Raw genomic sequence first — 23,549 nt, forward strand, 5'->3', positions numbered from 1 at the left:
TTGGATACAAACGACTCCGAGCGCAATGCCGTAGAGCCATCAAAGACAGCAAAAAAGCTTTTTGGGCCTCTTTCACCAGCTCCTTTAACAGTTTTACTCCCTCTTCTGTCGTCTGGGGTGGCCTGCGCCGGCTGTCGGGCATTAAGGCCCACTCCTCGGTACCTGGCCTGACTTCAGGTAATGAGGTCCTTGTTGATCCTGTGGATGTCTCCAACGCCTTCGGCCGCTTTTTCGCGGAGGTTTCAAGCTCCGCCCATTACCACCCTGCCTTCCTTCCCAGGAAAGAGGCAGAAGAGGCTCGGCGACCTTCCTTCCACTCGCTGAATCTGGAAAATTATAATGCCCCCTTTACTATGCGGGAACTCGAACGTGCACTTGCACTGTCCCGGTCCTCTGCTCTGGGGCCAGATGCCATTCACGTTCAGATGCTGGCCCACCTTTCTCCGGCAGGCAAAAGCTTCCTTCTTCGTACCTACAATCGCGTCTGGACCGAAGGTCAAGTCCCCATGCATTGGCGTGACGCTGTCGTTGTTCCTATACCCAAACCTGGGAAGGATAGACACCTTCCTTCTAGTTACCGCCCCATTTCTCTTACAAGCTGTGTCTGTAAGGTGATGGAGCCCATGGTTAACGCTCGGTTAGTTTGGTTTCTTGAATCTCAATGGCTACTTACCAATGTTGAATGCGGCTTTCATCGCCGCCGCTTCGCTGTTGACCACCTTGTGACCTTGTCGACATTCATCATGAACAACTTTTTGCGAAAGCGCCAAACGGTAGCCGTGTTCTTCGATTTGGAGAAGGCTTATGATACCTGTTGGAGGGGAGGTATCCTCCGCACTACGCACAGGTGGGGTCTACGCGGTCGCCTGCCTCTTTTTATTGATTCCTTTTTAACAGATCAAAGTTTTAGGGTACGTGTGGGTTCCGTATTGTCCGACGTCTTCCTCCAGGAGAACGGAGTGCCTCAGGGCTCCATCTTGAGCGTAGCCCTTTTTGCCATAGCGATCAATCCAATTATGGATTGCATTCCACCTAATGTCTCAGGCTCTCTTTTTGTCGATGACTTCGCGATCTACTGCAGTGCCCAGAGAACATGCCTCCTGGAGCGCTGCCTTCAGCGTTGTCTAGACAGCCTATACTCATGGAGTGTGACAAATGGCTTCCGGTTCTCTGAAGAGAAGACGGTTTGCATCAACTTTTGGCGATATAAAGCGTTCCTTCCGCCATCCTTACATCTCGGTCCCGTTGTTCTCCCATTCACAACTAAGTTTCTAGGGCTCACACTGGACAGGAAACTTTGTTGGTCTCTGCACATCTTTTATTTGGCTGCCCTTTGTACACGTTCCCTTAATGTCCTTAGAGTTCTTATTGGTTCATCTTGGGGAGTGGATTGCACTGTCCTGCTTTGCTTGTATCGGTCCATAGTCCGATCAAAGCTGGATTATGGGAGCCTCGTCTACTCGTCTGCTCGGCCATCCCTCTTACGCCGTCTCAACTCCATCCACCATTGGGGGTTACGTCTTGCGACCGGAGCATTCTACACTAGTCCCATCGAGAGTCTTTATGCTGAAGCTGCCGCATTACCATTGACCTACCGGCGCGACGTACTGCTTTGTTGGTATGCCTGCCGGCTGTTGTCAATGCCCGATCACCCCTCTTATCAGTCCTTCTTCGCCGATTCTCTCGACCGTCAGTATGGGTTGTATGTGTCTGCCCTGCTGCCCCCTGGAGTCCGCTTTCGTCGCCTACTTCGACAATTGGATTTTGCCCTCCCTACCATCTTCAGAGAGGGTGAGAGCCCGACACCACCGTGGCTCCAGGCTCCGGTTCATATTTATCTCGACCTCAGCTCGCTCCCGAAGGAGGGTACTCTGGCTGTAGTGTATTGCTCACGGTTTGTCGAACTTCGTGTGCGACTTGCCAGTCACACCTTTATTTACACTGATGGCTCCAAAACTGACGATGGTGTCGGCTGTGCCTTTGTCGTCGGGGCCGGCACCTTTAAATACCGGCTCCTCGACCAGTGTTCCAGCTTTACGGCCGAGCTTTTTGCTCTCCATCAGGCCATTCAGTATGCCCGCCGCCACCGCCATTCATCGTATGTACTCTGCTCTGATTCACTCAGTGCTCTTCAGAGCCTTGGAGCTCCATATCCGGTCCATCCCTTGGTGCAACGGACCCAGCAGTCCCTCCATTCTTCTGCTGCTGATGGCTCTCCTGTCAGCTTTCTGTGGGTTCCCGGCCATGTAGGAGTGCCTGGGAATGAGGCTGCAGTCCTCCTGCCTCGGCCAGCCTCCCATTGTGTCCTGTCATCTGACATTAGTGGGGTTGTTTGTAAGAGGCTTGTGTCTTTGTGGTGGGATACTTGGTCATCACTTCAAGGAAACAAGCTCCGGGCAGTAAAACCGATCCCAACTGCTTGGACAACCTCCTCCCGACCATCTCGGCGAGAAGAGGTCCTTCTGACCAGGTTGCAGATTGGGCATTGCCGGTTTAGCCTACCTGCTCTCCAGTGACCCATCCCCGCAGTGCCCTTGTGGTCATGCATTAACAGTGCGCCATGTTTTATTGTCGTGTCCCCGTTTTAGTCAGTCTCGTGTTGTCCTGTCTCTGCCATCTACTTTACAGGATATTTTAGCTGATGACGCTCTAGCAGCTGCTCGTGTTCTTCGTTTCATTGCTTTGACTGGCTTGTCCAAATTCATCTAACTCCTTCACTTATTTTATCTGCATCTTTGTAAGAACTTTCTGGTGTCCCCCCCCCCTTGAGTTTTACTAGATTCTATGTGCTCTAACACTTGTGACTGGGCGCTAATGACCTCAGTAGTTGAGCGCCCTTAAACCCCAAACAAAAAAAAAAAAAAAAAACAAAAAAAAAATATGGAAATGGAAGAGGATGTAGATGAAGATGAAATGGGAGATATGATACTGCGTGAAGAATTTGATAGAGCTCTGAAAGACCTAAGTCGACACAAGGCCCCGGGAGTAGACAACATTCCATTAGAACTACTGACAGCCTTGGGAGAGCCAGTCCTGACAGAACTCTACCATCTGCTGAGCAAAATGTATGAGACAGGCGAAATACCCTCAGACTTCAAGAAGAATATAATAATTCCAATCCCAAAGAAAGCACACATTGACAGATGTGAAAATTACCGAACTGTCAGTTTAATAAGTCACGGATGCAAAATACTAACGCGAATTCTGTACGGACGAATGGAAAAACTGGTAGAAGCTGACCTCGGGGAAGATCAGTTTAGATTTCGTAGAAATATGGGAAGACGTGAGGCAATACTGACCCTACGACTTATCTTAGAAGAAAGATTAAGGAAAGGCAAACCTACGTTTGTAGCATTTGTAGACTTGGAGAAAGCTTTTGACAATGTTGACTGGAATAATCTCTTTCAAATTCTGAAGGTGGCAGGGGTAAAATACAGGGAGCGAAAGGCTATGTACAATTTGTACAGAAACCAGATGGCAGTTATGAGTCGAGGGCATGAAAGGGAAGCAGTGGTTGGGAAGGGAGTGAGACAGGGTTGTAGCCTCTCCCCAATGTTATTCAATCTGTATATTGAGGAAGCAGTAAAGGAAACAAAAGAAAAATTCGGAGTAGGTATTAAAATCCATGGAGAAGAAATAAAAACTTTAAGGTTCGCCGATGACATTGTAGTTCTGTCAGAGACAGCAAAGGACTTGGAAGAGCAGCTGAACGCAATGGACAGTGTCTTGAAAGGATATAAGATGAACATCAACAAAAGCAAAATGAGGATAATGGAATGTAGTCGAATTAAGTCAGGCGATGCTGAGGGAATTAGATTAGGAAATGAGACACTTAAAGTAGTAAACGAGTTTTGCTATTTGGGGAGCAAAGTAACTGATGATGGTCGAAGTAGAGAGGATATAATATGTAGACTGGCAATGGCAAGGAAAGCGTTTCTGAAGAAGAGAAATTTGTTAACATCCAGTATAGATTTAAGTGTCAGGAAGTCGTTTCTGAAAGTATTTGTATGGAGTGTAGCCATGTATGGACGTGAAACATGAACGATAAATAGTTTGGACAAGAAGAGAATAGAAGCTTTTGAAATGTGGTGCTACAGAAGAATGCTGAAGATTAGATGGGTAGATCATGTAACTAATGAGGAAGTATTGAATAGGATTGGGGAGAAGAGCAGTTTGTGGCACAACTTGACAAGAAGAAGGGATCGGTTGGCAGGACATGTTCTGAGACATCAAGGGATCACCAATTTAGTACAGGAGGGCAGTGTGGAGGGTAAAAATCGTAGAGGGAGACCAAGAGATGAATACACTAAGCAGATTCAGAAGGGTGTAGGCTGCAGTACGTATCAGGAGGTGAAGAAGCTTGCACAGGATAGAGTAGCATGGAGAGCTGCATCAAACCGGTCTCAGGACTCAAGACCACAACAACAACAAGGCAAGGGACCGATGACCTTTGCAGTTTAGTCCCATAGAACTTGACACAAATTTCCAAATCTACCCCATACACAGGCCTGTTACAGCAAAATGGTAACAAATTGCCCTATGCATCGTTATGTTACAGCACATTTGTAACTGATTGCCACAATACATCACCATGTTACATAAAATTGTAACAAATTCCACCATACCCCAAATCTGTGGTGACAGTGTGTGTATGTGATATAACCAGAGAGTGGGTGTCAGCTACTGAATCCCAAATAGTATTCTTAACACTGGCGGCTGCCATTATCCCAATTAAGGTGTCTACCATGAGCTGAAACGCATGTTGGATACTACTGGTGTCATGATAGTAAGTTTACATGATGATTGCTATTATCCTGATCAGTACAACTACCATTACTTTTAATGTACGATTTTACTCAACAATTAAAAAAATAATGCCCTGTCAGTTGGTCTCAGCTACTGGATCTCAAAACTGTATTCTAATACCAAAAGCTTGTAGTGTATGTGGCATAACCTGACAGTGAGTGTCAGCTACTGGGTCTCAAATAGTATTCTAACAGCAGAAGTTGACACATGTGGCTATAACCCAACAGTGAGTATCAGCTATTGGATCTGGATCTTAAATAGTATCCCAAACACGAAACAAAATTCAAAAAAATGGGTCCATTCATCAGCACTACTTTACAAAATTGTAACAAATTGCCCCATACATCTACGTTGTTGCACGAAAGTGCAAGATATCACAACTCTTACACAAAATTATCAAAAATAGCCACATACATCAACATTCTTGCACAAAACTGTAGTATACAGCCCTTTTCATTGTCATTGTTACACAAACTGCTAAGAAATTGTTTCAAACATTGTCATTTATGCTGATGTCATTTATACATGTTCTTAGTTAGCAACATATGGTGCAATTTGTTACAATTTCATGTCACAATGATGATGTACGAGGTGTATTGGGGCAATTTGTTATAATTTCGTGTACCATTGACAATGTATGGGGCAATTTGTACAATTACATTTTTGCCTAATCTATAACTGTCTGCCTACATAAGTGACTGGTCAGCATAAATGGTTGGCACACGGAGGACCTGGGTTCAAGTCCTCCATACTGCCAAGGATTTTTCCTTGGTGGAGGACTGGTATGGGATGTACTCAGCCTTGTGATTGCAACTGAGGAGCTACTTGACTGACTAGTAGTGGCTCCACTGTCCAGAAAATCTGCCAAAAGGCCAAGATAGCAGTGTGCTGATCACATGTCCCTCAATAACACATCTGCTTGACACTGCAATGCAGAGGATGACACGGTGGCCAGTGGATAGCCCTTTGGCATTCACGGCCTGGCCAGGAGCTCGTTTTTTATCTATAACTGTATGTAAAATGGGAGAATTGGTTACAATTTTGCTGTATCATGGTGACATACAGGGTATTACAAAAAGATACGGCCAAACTATCAGGAAACATTCCTCACACACAAAGAAAGAAAATATGTTATGTGGACATGTGTCCGGAAACGCTTACTTTCCATGTTAGAGCTCATTTTATTACTTCTCTTCAAATCACATTAATCATGGAATGGAAACACACAGCAACAGAATGTACCAGCGTGACTTCAAACACTTTGTTACAGGAAATGTTCAAAATGTCCTCCGTTAGCATGGATACATGCATCCACCCTCTGTCGCATGGAATCCCTGATGCACCGATGCAGCCCTGGAGAATGGTGTATTGTATCACAGCCGTCCACAATACGAGCACGAAGAGTCTCTACATTTGGTACTGGGGTTGTGTAGACAAGAGCTTTCAAATGCCCCCATAAATGAATGTCAAGAGGGTTGAGGTCAGGACAGCATGGAGGCCATGTAATTGGTCAGCCTCTACCAATCCATCGGTCATCGAATCTGTTGCTGAGAAGCGCTCTTATACTTCATCTGCAATGTGCAGGAGCTCCATCGTGCATGAACCACATGTTGTGTCGTACTTGTAAAGGCGCATGTTCTAGCAGCACAGGTAGAGTATCCCGTATGAAATCATGATAATGTGCTCCATTGAGCGTAGGTGGAAGAAACTAAAATGAGATCTAACATGGAAATTAAGCGTTTCCGGACGCAAGTCCACATAAAATCTTTTCTTTATTTGTGTGTGAGGAATGTTTCCTGAAAGTTTGACCATACCTTTTTGTAACACCCTGTATAGGGGCAAAGTGTCAAGTAGCCTCATACCCTAACAGTACCCATCATACATTCAGGGTAATGGTAGTCACCATATCAAATGACCATCATTACGCTCAGTAGTATCAACCATGGCAGTCACCATAATTAAGGTTGTAGCAGTCACAGTCTACTGTTCAGCATGTTATTTCATCAAAGATTCTTGTAGTCTCCACTATGTAATAGCATAAGTTAGCAATGTCAGCAGAAGATCAAGAACATTTTGTAATACAAGATAAAGTTAATAACTTAGCGTGGATGCACTATAATGCCTGGGTGACTTTCTAAAATAGCTGAAAATGGATAGTTCAAAGCATATCAACCCTCATTTCCAACCTGTATGAAGGTGTATCAATGTTGTTTCATTGAGGTGTCATGTAGTTTGAACAGAGTGACAGCATTTTTCAGTCATTGGCAAGTGCACTTATAAGCTGAAAGTTAGGTCAACAGTAATGTTACATGTGTTTCGTAATTTATACAACAGATCTTTAAATATTTTGATAAATAATGCACACACATTTTGTTCTCTTTAAAGCATAGTGCAGTAATCAAACTTTGCTTGTTGTGATGTGCACATTAATCTATTAGATATATCAGTAGTGCCAATAATCTGTATTTTTTTAACAATATTATAGAAGAATGAAATTACTTCAGTAGCACCTTTTATGTTTTGTACTTCAGATACACACATAGTTTGATTGCTTCAAAGACTGAATTTTTGTTAACAATCAGAGACCTGTAGCTATACTTGCATTTTGATAAATAACATTGTTTTGATAAAAATATCTCATTTTCAATACCTGGAACTTTCATCTTTGTGTGAAACCTTTTCCATCTTTTCCTTTTTACATTATGTATTTGGTACTTTTAACAGAGCAGAAAAGATAGATTACTACTTGCCATACAGATAACCTGCTAAGTTGCAGATAGGCCCAATTAAAAGACACTTACACATAAGCCTTCGGCCACAGTCAATTGGAAAAAGAGTAACACACACCATTCATTACTACAAGCAAGCACACCTCACGCAGATATCCGTGCAGCCTAATGCGCTGTTTCCCGAGTGGGAAGCCTCAGCGATTGAGGGCTGGTTCCCCTTATTCCACCTCAGTCACACTATGTCAAATTCTGTCTCCATGTACACGTAAACCATAATTACTCTACCACGCAAACATTTGGGGTTTATACTTGTCTGGTATGAGATGTTCCCCGGGGGGGGGGGGGATCAAATGGGGGCTGAACTGCACAATAAACCTGGGTTTTGTGTGGGGCGGCAGTGGGGTGGGTGGTCTGCTGTGGTCTGTTGTGGGGTTGTGAACTGTTAGGGCTATGGCAGGACGAAGCCTCTCCATCGTTTCCTGACTGCCAACTCTGGCAGCACAGGCTGGAGTGCAACTATACTGTAAGATAGAAGCAGTAATTTGAATGGGGTGAGGGAAGGGGAAGTGCTAGCAGTGTATAGGTTAGGGAAGAAAGGAGTGTCATCTTGCGAGGTGTGCAGGTACTAGAACGCTATCAGGCACAGCGTCAGGAGGTTGTGGAGCAGGGAATTGGGCAAAATGGAATGAAAAAGGAGAGGAGCAGAGAAAGATGGGCAGGTGCATTAGCAGAGGATGACAAAGAAAGAGTGTAGGCGATGAGAATGGGGAGGAGGTAATAGGACAGAGAGGGTGGGAAATGTTGGGTGGAGGGTGTGGGGACAGTATGTTACCATAGGTTGAGTCTGGGATAATTACAGGATCACAGAATGTGTTGTAAGGGTAACTCCAATCTGTGCAGTTGAGAAAAGTTGGTGGTGGATGGCTTGGTTGGTGAAGCAGCCATTGAAATCAGGCATGTTGTGTTCAGCTGCATGTTGTGCCACAGGGTGGTCTACTTTCCTCTTGGCTATAGTTTGGTAGTGGCCATTCATCCAGGTGGACAGCTGGTAGGTAATCTTCATGTAGATTGTTCTTATTCCTATGACATTTAACTGGTGAATAAATAATGCTGAAACTTGTAGTGCAATGAAAGATAGATAGCTCCATGTCATGCATTTAAAAAATGTATTAGTCATTTACAATAAAATTCAGGTACAATGTGAGATATACAATCACAGCACATTACGATGCGTAAATACACCGATTTCCTAACCATATACAAATTACAGGGTGGTATTTCTGTTGTCACAATAAACTGCCAGCACATACAAAAATAAGAACTTGGAACACACACACACACACACACACACACACACACACACACACACACACACATATATATATATATATATATATATATATATATATATATATATATATATATATATATATATATATATATAAAACCACAAAGATATAGCTTGTTAGCCACGCTTTAAAGTTCTCTGTAGAACATTGTGTGTGAATTCCCAGTTATAATTTAGTTATCAGAGGAAGACTAAATTATTTTTGGATGTATCTACTTTTGCATGGATGGGTACACATACAGCAACCTAGAGCACTTAATACATTACATTACATTACCTGAAATGTCAGCAGCTGTTTCCAAAGTGGTAGCTTCAATGTGAGCAATGTTTGACATTCAAGTAAATCAGTTTCCAGAGGATTAGATCAGATGAGGGGAGGAAGGCGGGAAGTATTTGCTTGATTCTGTGAGGAATGTAATGAAAAAGGACATTAGTGGATCATTCTATGTAAACAACACAAAGCAATCCTTTCAAGTTAAACATCTCTGATTTCTGCCACATTTTCTATGTTCAGTCATCTCGGTAAGAGATGAACAGCTACCGATCTCTGCCATACACTGTCAGATGGCTTGCGGAGTATGGATGTAGATGTAGATGTATATGAGAACCCTGTGGAAATTACAGGCCTGCAAACTGAAACTAAAATTTACTAGACTTGTGATTCTAATCTATATAGAGCAATGGATTTACCACCAGAAAATTAATTTAGTAGGCCCTTGCATTAATATGCAGTATGACTTCACATCCTCCAATTAATCTTTTCCCTTCCTATCCCAGACTGTCACCAGTCAGCAGTCAAGGTGACCCTGGGTGTAGAGGAACCTTTCTTAACTTAAATGTGTTGTCTCCTAGAGACTTCCATAGAATAACATGAAAGTGTGTATATGTGCCACTTCCATTTTCATTTATCAGTGCAATATAATGAAACTATCAGGTTTCTTTCCATGCGGAAGGAGGTGCGCTTAGTAACTGTACTAATTTCAAGTAGTAAAGGGTACCCCTTACTACTTGACATTGAAACTAAATAACTCAAAATATACCACACACAGAATATGTAAATATACTTTCATAAGGATTGGATAGGAAATTTACGTTTGTATTATAGATTTTAATTAAAATTGTACCAACCATCACCACCTCACACATTATCATTGGCACTTTCGTCAGTGAAATTAATTTCATAATTACGTTCTTGAATGCGCAATGACAGAACAAGCAGTGGCAATGGCCAACCTAAATAAGTTTTTCTTTTTTTTGTTTTGTTTATGCCTTCTGGCTGGATCAACGGAAGCGTCCGATTCCACCCGTCTGCTTTGACCCGTGACGTAATGGTATTGTGGTGTGTGACGTCACGACGATGTGGAGTTTTTGAGTTGGTTGTGTTTCTAGGTGCCATGTTGTTATATTTGCTGGCGCCCTCTGCTGGTAAAAATAGACGTGCTGAGTTTAACGGGTAACATTGTGTTCATTTGAGTTTGGGTTGTCATCGTGCTAAAGTAGTTTTGAGTTTCTGTAGTTAGTGCGATAACGTGGGTTGTGAAGTATTTTCAGTGAATTATTTAGGCGAATAGCCTAGGAAGAAATTGACTCCTTGCGAGAAAACGTAAAAACTGAAAATTGTGACCGGAGTGTTGCGGCATTTTTTGTAACACAACTAGAAAAAAAGGAAGACCTTAAAGAATATGGTACCATTGTCTAGGTGAAAGATACGTATGCATGAGACAATACAAATTTAGGCTGAAGTTCTGTAGAAGCCAAATTATTTTATTGTTGCCAGTGCCACATAAGCTTTCTGTGTATGTGATTCACACACTTTTAACTTTTGCTGCAGAGTTTTAAAGGTGGAAAGAGAATGTAGCAACGCATCAGGAACATTCGTTATGATCATACAGTGCAGTATTTGTTTCATGCAGTCCCGCACTGCTAGTATGTTCTTACATCCATGTCTCAATTATTAAAGCACGATAAGATGGGTTGGATTGACACTGACGAAATTACATAAAAATAGTGTTTAACAACAGAGATCAAGGTACTGCGGTGTTTGCTACGACTTTAAACAGCTTCTACAACACTAATTTATCACCCAGCAGGAGCTGGAAATCTTTCGGATACTAAAGACGAACGCAAAGTAAAATGATCTCGCGTTCGTATCACAACAGTTCACAGGGAAAAATTCACCCATTACAAATGCAAATACTAATTAAGTCTGTCATACATGGAAATATCCGACTTATTTCATTACACATTTCTACATGATCCCACTCTTTTGTTCTTTAATTTTGGTGAGATGATAACAAATAAATAGGCAAAACGATTTTGGCTTATTTATGCACAGCCTTGACTTATCCGCGTTATTACCGACAGACGTTCCTTTACACAATTAATTATACTAAACGAGTTGATGGAAAATTGCGCTCATTGCAATTAACAAATATCAGATTTTTAAGCTACACAGAAAAAACACCATGAAACGCGAAAGATAATATGGATCACAATTTCATTTTGGTTTTTTATGAAAATGTTTTCAATTAACAATTCAGTATTGATATTTTTATTTCTTTAATAATGCGCTATTTCGCTAGTGGCATCTGGAAAAATGAAATTCGTACTAATTACTGAATATTTTCGTATTTCTTATTTTTATGACTGACATATCTCCCCTTCTAACATCCTTGATTACGTCTTTGACAGCAGAATACTTCTTTGAACGCTATGCAGAGGAAAACAAAGACGCGTTAATATTTGAGTTTTGGCGGCAGTAGTGTGTTGTTCGCGCATCGTGTACGGTTTGTTGTTGTCGTCGAAGACTAGCAAAATGGCTGGTGTTTTTGGCATTCATGTGGGTAATTCTTCAGCCTGCTTGGCGTATTGTAAGGTTGGTAATGTTTTTCATATTTGTTGTTCACTGAGAACTTCTAATGTGCCAGAAGTGAAGTCATGAACGATTATTCTTCTAGCTCGAATGTATTCGTGAGAAACGTTCTAATAAGATCATATCAATGTAACTTTGACATTATTTTACGTTTTGTTTCTCAGGATGGGAAAGTTGATATTATAGCCGACGACAGTGGCAACAGAATAATGCCTGCAATAGTCGCGTTTGTAGACGGTGAAGAGGTAAGGAAATTTTGTACTAAGCAGCAGTTTATTTGAATAGTGCCCTCTAAGCTGAAATTGCCTGTTACTTCTTAATTTAGTTGGTTTACCACTGTTCCGTAATTCCGCTTCGTGATCAAAATTTAAGAGATCGAATGTGTTTCAGACTGTTGGACTCCCAGCGAAGGCAGCTCTTATTAGAAATGCCACATGTACAATCGTTCGCAATAAGAAACTCTTAAATGACAGTATTCCTGACGACGAACTTGAGCATCATATCAAGTCAGTGAAATGTAAAATAGTGACTGAAGGAGGCCTGAAATATGAAATCCGAGATGAAGACAAGATTGCTGTGTATACCCCAGAAGGAGCCATGACGTGCATTTACAAAAAGCTGTTTGGTATGTAGAAATGTTTTTATGCGTATCGCCCCGATCTCATATTCCTACGAGTAGCTAGTATGGTTCATTCCGTGTAATCTCACAGGGGGTGAAAATGTGGCTATTTCAGAATTTAGTCATATTTGGAACATGGATGCCCACATGTCTCAGTAGTAAAACTGCCAAATAGCACTGTTCTAACTCTTACCATTTTTGATAAATTCAGGTTTGAAGATTCATGGGTGGGTACCCAGTCATTAGTCAGGAACCGGTTTCCGTATTCTCAGACACTTGGTATTCAGTAATGAGGTGACCTACAGACATAAAGTATTTTAGTCATGTACTGTGTGAGTCATTAAGTTGATATATTGCATAAAAAGTAGGATACATCTCTGTTTTTTATGAATAACGTTGAGAATTGCTCTTTCTCCGTGATGTGCTTTACATGTGTGATTTTTTACAAATTATAACTTCACAGAGGGAAAAAATGCAGACTTCATCGTACGCACTATAACTCTTTAGTGCTAGCATTAAGTATAAATAACAATGACAAGCTTTTAGCATTGAAATTAGTAGTTCTTACCTTCACTTAAAGATGACTCCATCACAAAAAAGGGCCAATTTGACAAATTTCAAAGTCCTCTGAGGTACATAGACAATTGAATCACAATATGATTTTTTGCTGAAATGTTTATATATCTGTCAGCAATCTTATCTGCAAAGAATACAGGGCATTAATAATAAAAACGTGTATTCCTTGAAAAATTGACCTGTAGGTCAGAACTGTAAACAATTTAGAGCTGAAAACAGTTATGAATCATTTTTCTCAGTGGGTATGTTGTATTTCTCTGTTAAGTGTCTTTCCTGTGTAAGGAATTAAGGGACAATGTGGGTGCACAAATGAGGTGATACATTCATATTCTGTCACTGCAACTTAAAGAGACTAGTTAAATGAAACATAAGAAATGGTGTAAGCAGTAATGAGACACAGTAATAACTTTAAATATCTACTTATATGTACAGATACAAAAATTTTACAAAGAACATTTTGATAAACAAATTCAAATATAAAGAAGGAAACTAACTTTAAGACCCTTCCACTTTGCATATAACTGTTTTCCTCGACATCTTGATGCAGAAGCAAAATGAGTTCACTTAAATGTGAGAGATATTTTTTTTTTCCGAAGCACTTGTTGTCATGTTTATACAACTCCTCACTGTGTCTTTGTAATGATGGGAATCTGCCTGACGTGTAGTAGCATTGGAGAAGGGGACCCAAACAGCATCATTCCAAGCTAGCCATGAAGGGAATTGTAAATCAGCAGTAGGCATGCAGTTAATCTCAACATCTTTAAACTCATGTGATGCCTGGGAAATGGGTCCTGTGTGCCAGATTTTGTTGTATTTGAAAGCCACGTTCTGCCTGACTTGCAACCTTTTCTGCAAACCATTTCATGAGCTCCCATTGCGACACTGCTCCTTTTTTATATGTGGGAAGTCTCTTTATTATAAAGGTGTTAATTGCAGTGAGTAGTAATGTGTGGTGCAATCACATTACTGGAAATGTCATTGCTATACTGTACCTGTGTTCTGAGAAACCTTAATGTTACTTGATCTGTGAAGAAGCAGAGCATATTAGCACCCTGTATTGTCTGGAGTGCCCTGTGAACAATGCAACCAATTTTCCGATATAAGGAGCTCCTAACTCAGAAATGTAGAATTCAGCTCGTAATGGACAGTTTCAAGTTTTTATCTGCTCCACCTTTATTGAGTATTGTCAGAGTAACTTCTACAGTTGGTGTCCTAGAGCACATCGGACTTGGAGAAAGAACAATTAAAGAGATGCATGGTTTAATTGCTGCTCCAGAATGCAGGAGTGGTCAAAAGATGTTACCTGGAATTGTCAGAGAAGAAGTAGTTATATCTTACGAAAATGATAATATTTCAAGACTTTGTGCAAGGAATTAAAGACTCCTTCCACAATGGTTCATAACAAGAAGATTCACATAAAATTGCATGAAGGTTTCTTGAAATACAGGTACAGCACAGTGACAGTTTCAGAAACCCAATTGAAACAAGCATTTCTAGTCATTGCTACTATCACCTTTCTAATGAAGAGACTTCCAATGAATGCAAATGGGAGCACTGTTGCTATGAAACTCGTGAAAATGCTTTTTGGGAACGATTGCAAGTTGAGCAGAATGTGGCTTTCAAATTCCACAAAATCTGGTACACAAGACACATTTTCCACCAATCACGTGAATTTAAAGATGTTGAGATTAACTATATGCCCCCTACAGATTCACAATTCCTTTCATGGTCCAGTTGGAATGATGCTGTTTGGCTACCCTTTGCCATTGTGACGTCTAAGGCAGATGTCCTATCATTACAAAGACATGGTGCACAGTTTTATAAACATGACAATAAGTGCTTTGGAGAAAAATCATATCTCTTACCTTTAAGTGAACTCATTTCATTTCTGCATCAAGATATCAAGGAAAACAGTTATATGCAAGGTGTGTGTGTTTTAAAAATGCAGTTTCCATCTTTGTATTTGATTTTTTTATTTTTTTATTTTTTTTTTTATGAAATTTTTCTTTGTGGAGGTTCTATATCAGCATATACTGGTATATATTCAAAGTTCTTAACGTCTCTCATTATTGCTTGCTGCTTTTCTTAGTTTTCGCCGAAGTTTGTTTTTAATTTACAGTAAAACAGAATAGAAATATATCGCCTCATTTGTGCACCAAAGTTATCTATTGTAATTCTTTACACTGAAAAGACAACTAACAGTGAAATAATAATAAAAAATCCCGTGGAGGCCCAGGAAAAGAATAGGCCTCCGGTATGTTCTGCCAGTCGTAAAAGGTGACGAAAAAGAACAAACCACTAATAGGGCTAATCCCCCTTTTAGTGTGATTAGTTGGTTCAGGACAGAACGAAAGAAGCCTCGGACAAGCGCAGTCATGGTCGGGGAGACACAGCAGACATGTCTGTGTATGTGCGGATGGATATATGTGTGTGTGTGTGTGCGCACGAGTGTATACCCCTTTTTTGCCCCTAAGGTAAGTCTTTCCGCTCCCAGGATTGGAATGACTCCTTACCCTCTCCCTTAAAAGCCACATCCTTTCGTCTTTCCCTCTCCTTCCCTCTTTCCTGATGAGGCAACAGTTTGTTGCGAAAGCTTGAATTTCATGTGTATGTTTGTGTTTGTTTGTGTGTCTATCGACCTGCCAGCACTTTCGTTCGGTAAGTCACATCATCTGTGTTTTTAGATATAAATTTGTAGTTAAATAAATAACTCTTGAAAAGTCTAGAAAATATGTAGTTAATATGTGGTTTCCAGGCCAATTTATTGTCAGTAAGAACACCTAAAAGTTTAGTAGTTTTTAATTCATGATGGTTAGGAATCTCTTAGAGGCTAAAATTAAGTACGTGTGTTTTACTTTCATTTAGTAAGAAAACATCGCAGTACCCACATCCTGCGAGGCCTCACTCAGTGAAAACTAACCAATATGCAAAGATGTTTTGTGTTGGCCTTGTAGGTACTGCGATGTTTGCATATGTCTGGTTATGATTAACCAATCATATCCGCTCATCTGGAGATAGATTGAGTTGAAAGTTGATCGAAAGGTAGCGATTTGAAGGGCAAAAGGGAAAAAAGTGCCAAGGCAAGAGCCAAGGGAAAGAAACCTGTGTGATAGTTGGGTCAGATTTTACGAGCAGTAGCAGTTTTCTTGCTGTCTGCAACAGGTCACGCAAGGCTAGATTTTGATTCTAGTGGGTATCTTGCAGGCAGATGCCTTTGATGTTGTGCAGTGGTGTTTCTCGGCGGCTGCAGCTTCTCGGTCAGTGTCAGCATACCAGTAACAGTTAGGTTCATCATCATTTAGTGTCTTGATAGGTTGTATATTGGATTAACAGTGTAGGGCGGTGTTGGCGGTTTCTTTGTGCGTTAGTGTGCGAGCTTGTCAGCTTCCCTGTTGTAGCCTGTTGGTCGGCTATAATAGCAACTGGCATATCCAGTCAATGTTGCTGATGTTGTCATGTGAGAATTTATAAATAAACACGGATTAGTAATAAAACCAATAAAGGTCTGAACACCGATCCTTGTAGCACTCCAGGCCTAACGTAAACCAAATTTGACTTCTCGCTATCAATGCACACAACTTGGTGTGTGCCCCCCTGCGGGTCCGGGGGTTAGAATAGGCCCGAGGTATTCCTGCCTGTCGTAAGAGGCGACTAAAAGGAGTCCCTCCCCTTCAAGGGGGTAGTTAGCGCCTGTGTCCTGAGACGGATGGTTCCACTACCTATATTTGTGGTCATTTTGGTTTTTCACTTCTTCTCGTTTCTTCCTTCCATTGTTGGTTCCTTTCTTTGTTCTTCTCCATCTCACTGTCTTCCTTACTCTTTCCCTTGCCTTCTTCTCCTTGCCTTCTTCTCCTTGCCTTCTTCTCCTTGCCTTCTTCTCCTTGCCTTCTTCTCCTTGCCTTCTTCTCCTTGCCTTCTTCTCCTTGCCTTCTTCTCCTTGCCTTCTTCTCCTTGCCTTCTTCGGTCTCCGTCTCAGGGTTTGAGACAGTCTGTCCTCTCTCTCCCTCTCTCTCTTCTTTTTCCTCTTCTTCCTTCCTCCCTGTGCGCGCCTGAAGGCCGACCCACGCGTTCGCACGCGTAGCTGGTGACGGGGTAACGCGTAATTCCCCGCCCTGGGTAGACAAGTAAGGCACGCACGTACCCCCTGGTAAAGGTCAGGCCCAGGGAGGGGTGATTGCGTGAGCTGATACCTTCTGACCATGCCGATTGGTCCCTCCGTCTGTTTCTCGGGAGGTGTGACCTGAGGTGTAAATATTCACTTAAGGCGGGAGTGCCCTCTGAGAGGGTCCCCACAAGGAAGGAGCGTGCCATCGGAGACGCTGGCAATCATGGGGGATTCCTCCGCAATGGATTTCTCTTCTTCTCTCTCGACTTCTGCCCACAAACGGAAACTTGACCAGCCACCAGTGACAAAAGTACTACCGCCTGCCCCACAATTCGTGGTAGTTTCTCGATTTGAGGATGGAAAGGATTTTTCCTCTGTCAACCCTTTCGTTATCCAGAAGGGCGTAGATGCCATAGCCGGATCGGTCAAGTGTTGTACCAGGTTGCGTAATGGTACCTTGTTACTGGAAACTGAGAGCGCCTTTCAGGCACAAAAACTGCTTTGGGCCACACTCCCGTACACGTTCCCTGTCCGGGTGGAGGCTCACCGCACTTTGAATTCGTCTCATGGTGTTGTATATACTAGATCACTCGACGGATTGACTGACGAGGAGATTCAGTCTTTCCTCGCTGAGCAGGGCGTGACGGCTGTCCGTAGGGTCATGAAAAAGGTCAACAATGACCTTGTACCGACCCGGACACTTTTCTTGACCTTTGATAGTGTTCAGCTGCTGTCGCACATCAAAGCGGGCTACGAGGTTATTTCTGTTCGCCCCTATGTCCTGACACCTACGTGCTGCTACCAGTGTCAGCATTTTAATCACACTCGCCAGTCTTGTTCCAATGTGGCTAAATGTGTCACTTGTGGCAGGGATGTCCATGAGGGTGACTGTCCACCTCCGTCTCCTCGTTGTGTGAACTGTCATGGTGACCATGCAGTGTCCTCCCGCAACTGTCCCATCTACAAGGAAGAACGCTGTATCCAAGAAATTCGGGTCAAAGATAAAGTGTCCACCTCGGCTGCTCGCAAGCTATTTGCTAGTAGGAAGCCCACGCTGCTGCCAGCGGGGAGATACAGTACTGTCCTTGCCTGTCCTCAGACTACCAGGGAGGTGGCGACACAGGCATGCGATCTGACCTTCAGCACCACGGTCGTCCGTTCGGCCAGTGCTAAGATCGCGCGGTGGATGTCTCCTCTTCCTCCCGTCACCCCTCAGACACAAGCACCTTCATCAGCTTCTGCCAAGACGAAGACCCAGAAGTCAGATGCATGGGCCTTCAAGAAGGAACCGTCCCGTGCAGACTTCCTACGTACCTCGAACTCCAAGCCATCGACCAGTACTTCAACTAAACGACCTTCCAAGAAGGCTCATAGGAAGCACAGTTCTCCTTCTCCGCCACGGCACATTTCTTCTCCTGCGCCACCCAGCCGATGCCGCCCCAGGCCGTCATCCCTTTTGCTTGGCCGCACCGCTGGTAGCCGAACATCTGGCTGTTCACCTGCAGAGAAAGCTCCCCCTCCCGGCCATCTTAACAAGATGGCCGATGAACCTATAGAACCAATGGACGATGACTGTCCGCCTACTGATAGCGGCGGCAGAGCTCGCTCGAAGCCAGGCCCTCAGCGGCCTTCGAGGTGACACCTTCTTTCATCCTCCTTTTCTTCTCACGATGGCACTTATTCACTGGAATATTCGCAGCATTCGCTCGAACCAAGAGGACTTGAAGTTGCTGCTCCGCTTGCACTGTCCGCTCGTCGTAGCCCTCCAGGAAACGAAGCTACACCCATGCGATCAAATTGCCTTGGCACACTACACCTCTGTGCGTTTTGACCTACACCCTGTGGTAGGTATTCCGGATCATGGAGGGGTTATGTTGCTGGTCTGGGATGATATTTACTACGATCCCATCACATTGCACACCGGCTTGCAGGCAGTTGCCATCCGAATTACTCTCCCCACTTTTACATTTTCCATTTGTACCGTTTACACTCCGTCGTCTGCCGTTACCAGGGCAGACATGATGCAAATTATTGCTCAGTTATCTGCACCATTTTTGTTAACTGGAGACTTCAATGCCCACCATCCCCTTTGGGGCTCTCCAGCATCCTGCCCGAGGGGCTCTCTGTTAGCAGACCTTTTCAACCAGCTCAATCTTGTCTGCCTCAATACTGGCGCCCCTACTTTTCTTTAGGACACATATCACACCTGTTCCCATTTAGACCTCTCTATGTGTACTACCCAACTTGCACGCCGGTGTGAGTGGTATGCACTTTCTGATACATATTCGAGCGACCACTTCCCGTGTGTTATCCATCTCCTGCATCATACCCCCTCTCCGTGCTAAACTAGTTGGAACATCTCCAAAGCAGACTGGGGGCTCTTCTCTTCCAGGGCGACCTTTCAGGATCAAACTTTCACAAGCTGCGATAGTCAGGTCGCACACCTCATGGAAGTCATTCTCACTGCTGCTGAATATTCCATCCCTCACACTACTTCTTCTCCACGTCGCGTACCGGTCCCCTGGTGGACCACAGCATGTAGGGACGCTTTACGTGCTTGTCGACGTGCTTTATGCACCTTTAAACGCCACCCTACAGTGGCGAATTGTATCAATTATAAACGATTACGTGTGCAGTGTCGTCATATTATTAAAGAAAGCCAGCTGGGCTGCTTTCACAAGCACGTTCAACAGTTTTACCCCTTCTTCTGTTGTCTGGGGTAGCCTGCGCCGGCTATCTGGCACTAAGGTCCACTCACCAGTTTTTGGCTTGACGGTCGCGAATGACGTCCTTGAGGCCCCTGAGGATGTCTCCAATGCCTTTGGCCGCTTTTTCGCAGAGGTTTCGAGCTCCGCTCATTACCACCCTGCCTTCCTCCCCCCCCCCCCCCCCCCGAAAACAGGCAGAGGAGGCTAGGCCACCTAACTTCCGCTCCTCGAATCGTGTAAGTTATAATGCCCCATTCACCATGCGGGAACTCGTAAATGCACTTGCCCGGTCACGGTTCTCCACTCCAGGGCCTGATTCTATTCAGATGCTGAAGAACCTTTCTCCTGCGGGTAAAGGTTTCCTTCTTCATACTTATAATCGCGTCTGGATTGAGGGACATGTTCCCGCATGCTGGTGCGAGTCTATTGTTGTACCGATTCCTAAGCCGGGGAAGGACAAGCACTTGCCTTCCAGTTATCGACCCATCTCGCTTACCAGCTGTGTGTGTAAGGTGATGGAGCGAATGGTTAACTCTCGTTTGGTTTGGATGCTCGAATCTCGATGCCTACTTACCAATGTACAATTTGGATTTCGTAGGCGCCGCTCTGCTGTTGACCATCTGGTTACCTTGTCGACCTTCATTATGAATAACCTCTTTGCGGTAGCACCCGACCGCGGCTGTGTTCTTTGATTTGGAGAGGGCTTACGACACCTGTTGGAGGGCGGGCATTCTTCGCACCATTCATACATGGGGCCTTCGCGGTCGCCTCCCACTTATTATTCGTTCCTTTTTAATGGATCGACAGTTCAGGGTACGTGTGGGTTCTGTCCTGTAAGACACCTTTCGCCAGGAGAATGGGGTGCCACAAGGCTCAGTTTTGAGCGTCGCTCTCTTCGCCATAGCGATCAATCCAATAATGGATTGCCTCCCAGCTGATGTATCAGGCTCCCTTTTCGTGGACGATTTTACCATCTATTGCAGCGCGCAGCGTACATGTTTCCTGGAGCGCTGTCTTCAGCGTTCTCTTGACCGTCTTTACTCCTGGAGTGTCGCCAATGGCTTCTGTTTTTCTGCCGAGAAGATGGTCTGTATTAACTTCTGGTGCTACAAAGAATTTCTCCCACTGTCGTTATGACTCGGTCCTGTTGCTCTCCCATTCGTGGAGGCAACAAAATTTTTAGGTCTTACATTTGACAGGAAACTTAGCTGGTCTTCACATGTGTCATATTTGGCTGCCCGTTGTACCCGTTCTCTACATGTTCTCCGTGTTCTCAGTGGTATGTCATGGGGAGCGGATCGAACCGTCCTACTTCGCCTATATCGGTCGATCGTCCACTCCAAGCTGGATTATGGGAGCTTCGTATACTCCTCTGCACGGCTGTCCATCTTATGCCGCCTCAACTCCATACAACATCGGGGTTTACGTCTTGCAATCGGAGCGTTTTGTACTAGTCTTGTCAAGAGTCTTCATGCCAAAGCCGGTGAATTGCCACTCACATACCGGCGCGATATACTGCTTTGTCGGTATGCCTGTCGGCTACTGTCAATGCCCGACCACCTGTCTTATCGTTCCTTTTTTGACGACTCTCTCGACCGTCAATACGGGTTGTATGTCTCTGCCCTGCTACCCCCTGGAGTTCGCTTTCGTCGCCTCCTTCAACACCTTGATTTTTCACTCCCTGCAACCTTTAGAGTGGGCGATAGCCACACGCCACCTTGGCTCCAGGCTCAGGTTCGCGTTCACCTTGACCTCAGCTCGCTCCCAAAGGAGGTTACCCCCGGTTCGGTATACCACTCCCGTTTTGTCGAACTTCGTTTGAAGTTCATTAATATGACCTTGATTTATACAGGTGGCTCTAAGACCAATGACGGGGTCGGGTGTTCTTTTATTGTCGGGGCACAAAGTTTCAAATACCGGCTCCATGGCCATTGTTCGGTCTTCACAGCTGAGCTCTTTGCCCTCTACCAGGCTGTTCTTTACATCTGCCGCCACCGACATTCTGCTTATGTCATCTGCTCCGATTCCCTGAGCGCCATCCAGAGCCTAAGTGATCCGTATCCAGTTCACCCTTTCGTGCACCGGATCCAACGCTCTCTTCAGCAGCTGGTGGACGACGGTTCTCTGGTTAGCTTTATGTGGGTTCCTGGCCATGTCGGTATCCCTAGCTCGGCGCTTCGAATGGTTCGCCCTTGATGATACACACTCGAGTGAACACTTTCCATGTGTCCTTAGACTGCAGCCCCAACTGCCCTATATGCGCCCGCGACGCTGGAAGTTTGCCCAAGCCGATTGGACACTTTTTTCGTCTCTAGCGACATTCGATGACCGTCACTTTCCTAGCGTCGGCGATGGGGTCTCACATATTACCGACGTTATTCTTACAGCTGCGGAACGTTCAATACCACGCACCTCCGAATTGCCCCGGCGCCCTCCAGTTCCTTGGTGGAACGAGGCATGCCGTGACGTAATACGTGAGCGGCGACGTGCTCTTCGCGTTTTCCGCCACCATCCTACTTTGGCCAACTGTATCCGCTATAAGCCGTTCCGTGCGCGATGCTGTTGCGTCATCCGCGATAGCAAGAAGGCAAGCTGGAAATTCTTTATTAGCTCATTTAACACCTTCACTCCCTCCTCCGGAAGTTTGGAGTCTGATTCGACGGTTATCAGGCGCGCCTAGTTTTTCCCCGGTCTCTGGGCTCACTGTCGCGTGTGATACGTTAGTGGACGCCGTTGCAATTTCTAACTCCTTGGGTAAACATTTTGCTGAGATTTCGAGCTCTTCAAATTAGCCACCAGCGTTTCTCCCGAAGAAACATGCAGCGGAAGTGCAACCTCTTGCTTTCTTCTCTCAAAGTCGCGAGAGCTATAATACTGTTTTCTCCATGCGGGAACTCCAACATGCACTCTCTTCTTCTCGCTCCTCCGCCCCAGGACCGGATGGTATCCACATCCAAATGTTCCTGCATTTATCAACCCATAGTCTGCGTTACCTCCTTCGCCTTTATAATCGAATTTGGATCGACAGTACTTTTCCCAGACGATGGCGGGAAGCTATCGTCGTTCCTGTTCCGAAACCTGGAAAGGACAAACGTCTCCCCTCTAGCTATCGCCCCATTTCTCTCGCGAGTAGTGTGTGTAAGGTTTTGGAGCGTATGGTGAATTGCCCTTTAGCTTGGTGACTGGAGTCCCGCAGTCTTTTAACACCTGCCCAATGCGGTTTCCGAAAGCATCGTTCTGCAGTTGACCATCTTGTTTCTCTCTCCACTTATATCATGAACAATTTTCTCCGGGAACGCCAAACAGTAGCAATATTTTTTGATCTGGAGAGAGCATACGATACCTGTTGGAGGACAGGCATCCTCCGCACACTGTTCTCTTGGGGCTTTCGAGGTCGGCTGCCCCTTTTTCTTCGCGAATTTATGACAGAGCGCACATTTAGAGTGCGGGTGAACACTACTCGCTCCCGTACTTTCTCCCAAGAAAACGGGGGTACCCCAGGGCTCCGTGCTAAGTGTTGCACTGTTTGCTATTGCCATAAATCCAATTATTGATTGTCTCCTTCCTGATGTCTCGGGCTCCCTCTTTGTGGACGATTTTGCGATCTTCTACAGCTCTCAACGGACCAGCCTTCTTGAACGACGTCTTCAAGGATGTCTCGATTGCCTCTACTCTTAGAGCACCAAACCGGCTTCCGTTTTTCTCCCAGTAAGACCATTTGTGTTAATTTTTGGCGACGTAAGGAGTTTCTTCCACCCTCCTTACATCTAAGACATGTCAACCTTC

General features: G+C 44.3%; 1 protein-coding gene across 2 annotated transcripts in view; it reads left to right on the plus strand.

Moving 5' to 3' along the window:
* The first annotated feature begins 11,606 nt into the window (after positions 1-11,606).
* LOC124721824 (heat shock 70 kDa protein 14-like) overlaps positions 11,607-23,549 on the plus strand; it is a 192,129-nt gene continuing 180,186 nt past the window's right edge. For both annotated transcript variants that reach the window (XM_047246945.1, XM_047246946.1), the window contains exons 1-3: positions 11,607-11,758; positions 11,920-12,000; positions 12,146-12,380. In XM_047246945.1, coding sequence (XP_047102901.1) covers positions 11,699-11,758; positions 11,920-12,000; positions 12,146-12,380 — 376 coding nt within the window. In that variant the 5' untranslated portion in view covers positions 11,607-11,698. The remainder of the gene's footprint in view (positions 11,759-11,919; positions 12,001-12,145; positions 12,381-23,549) is intronic.

Source organism: Schistocerca piceifrons, chromosome X (genome assembly GCF_021461385.2).
Source record: "Schistocerca piceifrons isolate TAMUIC-IGC-003096 chromosome X, iqSchPice1.1, whole genome shotgun sequence".
Classification (NCBI taxonomy): Eukaryota; Metazoa; Arthropoda; class Insecta; order Orthoptera; family Acrididae; genus Schistocerca; species Schistocerca piceifrons.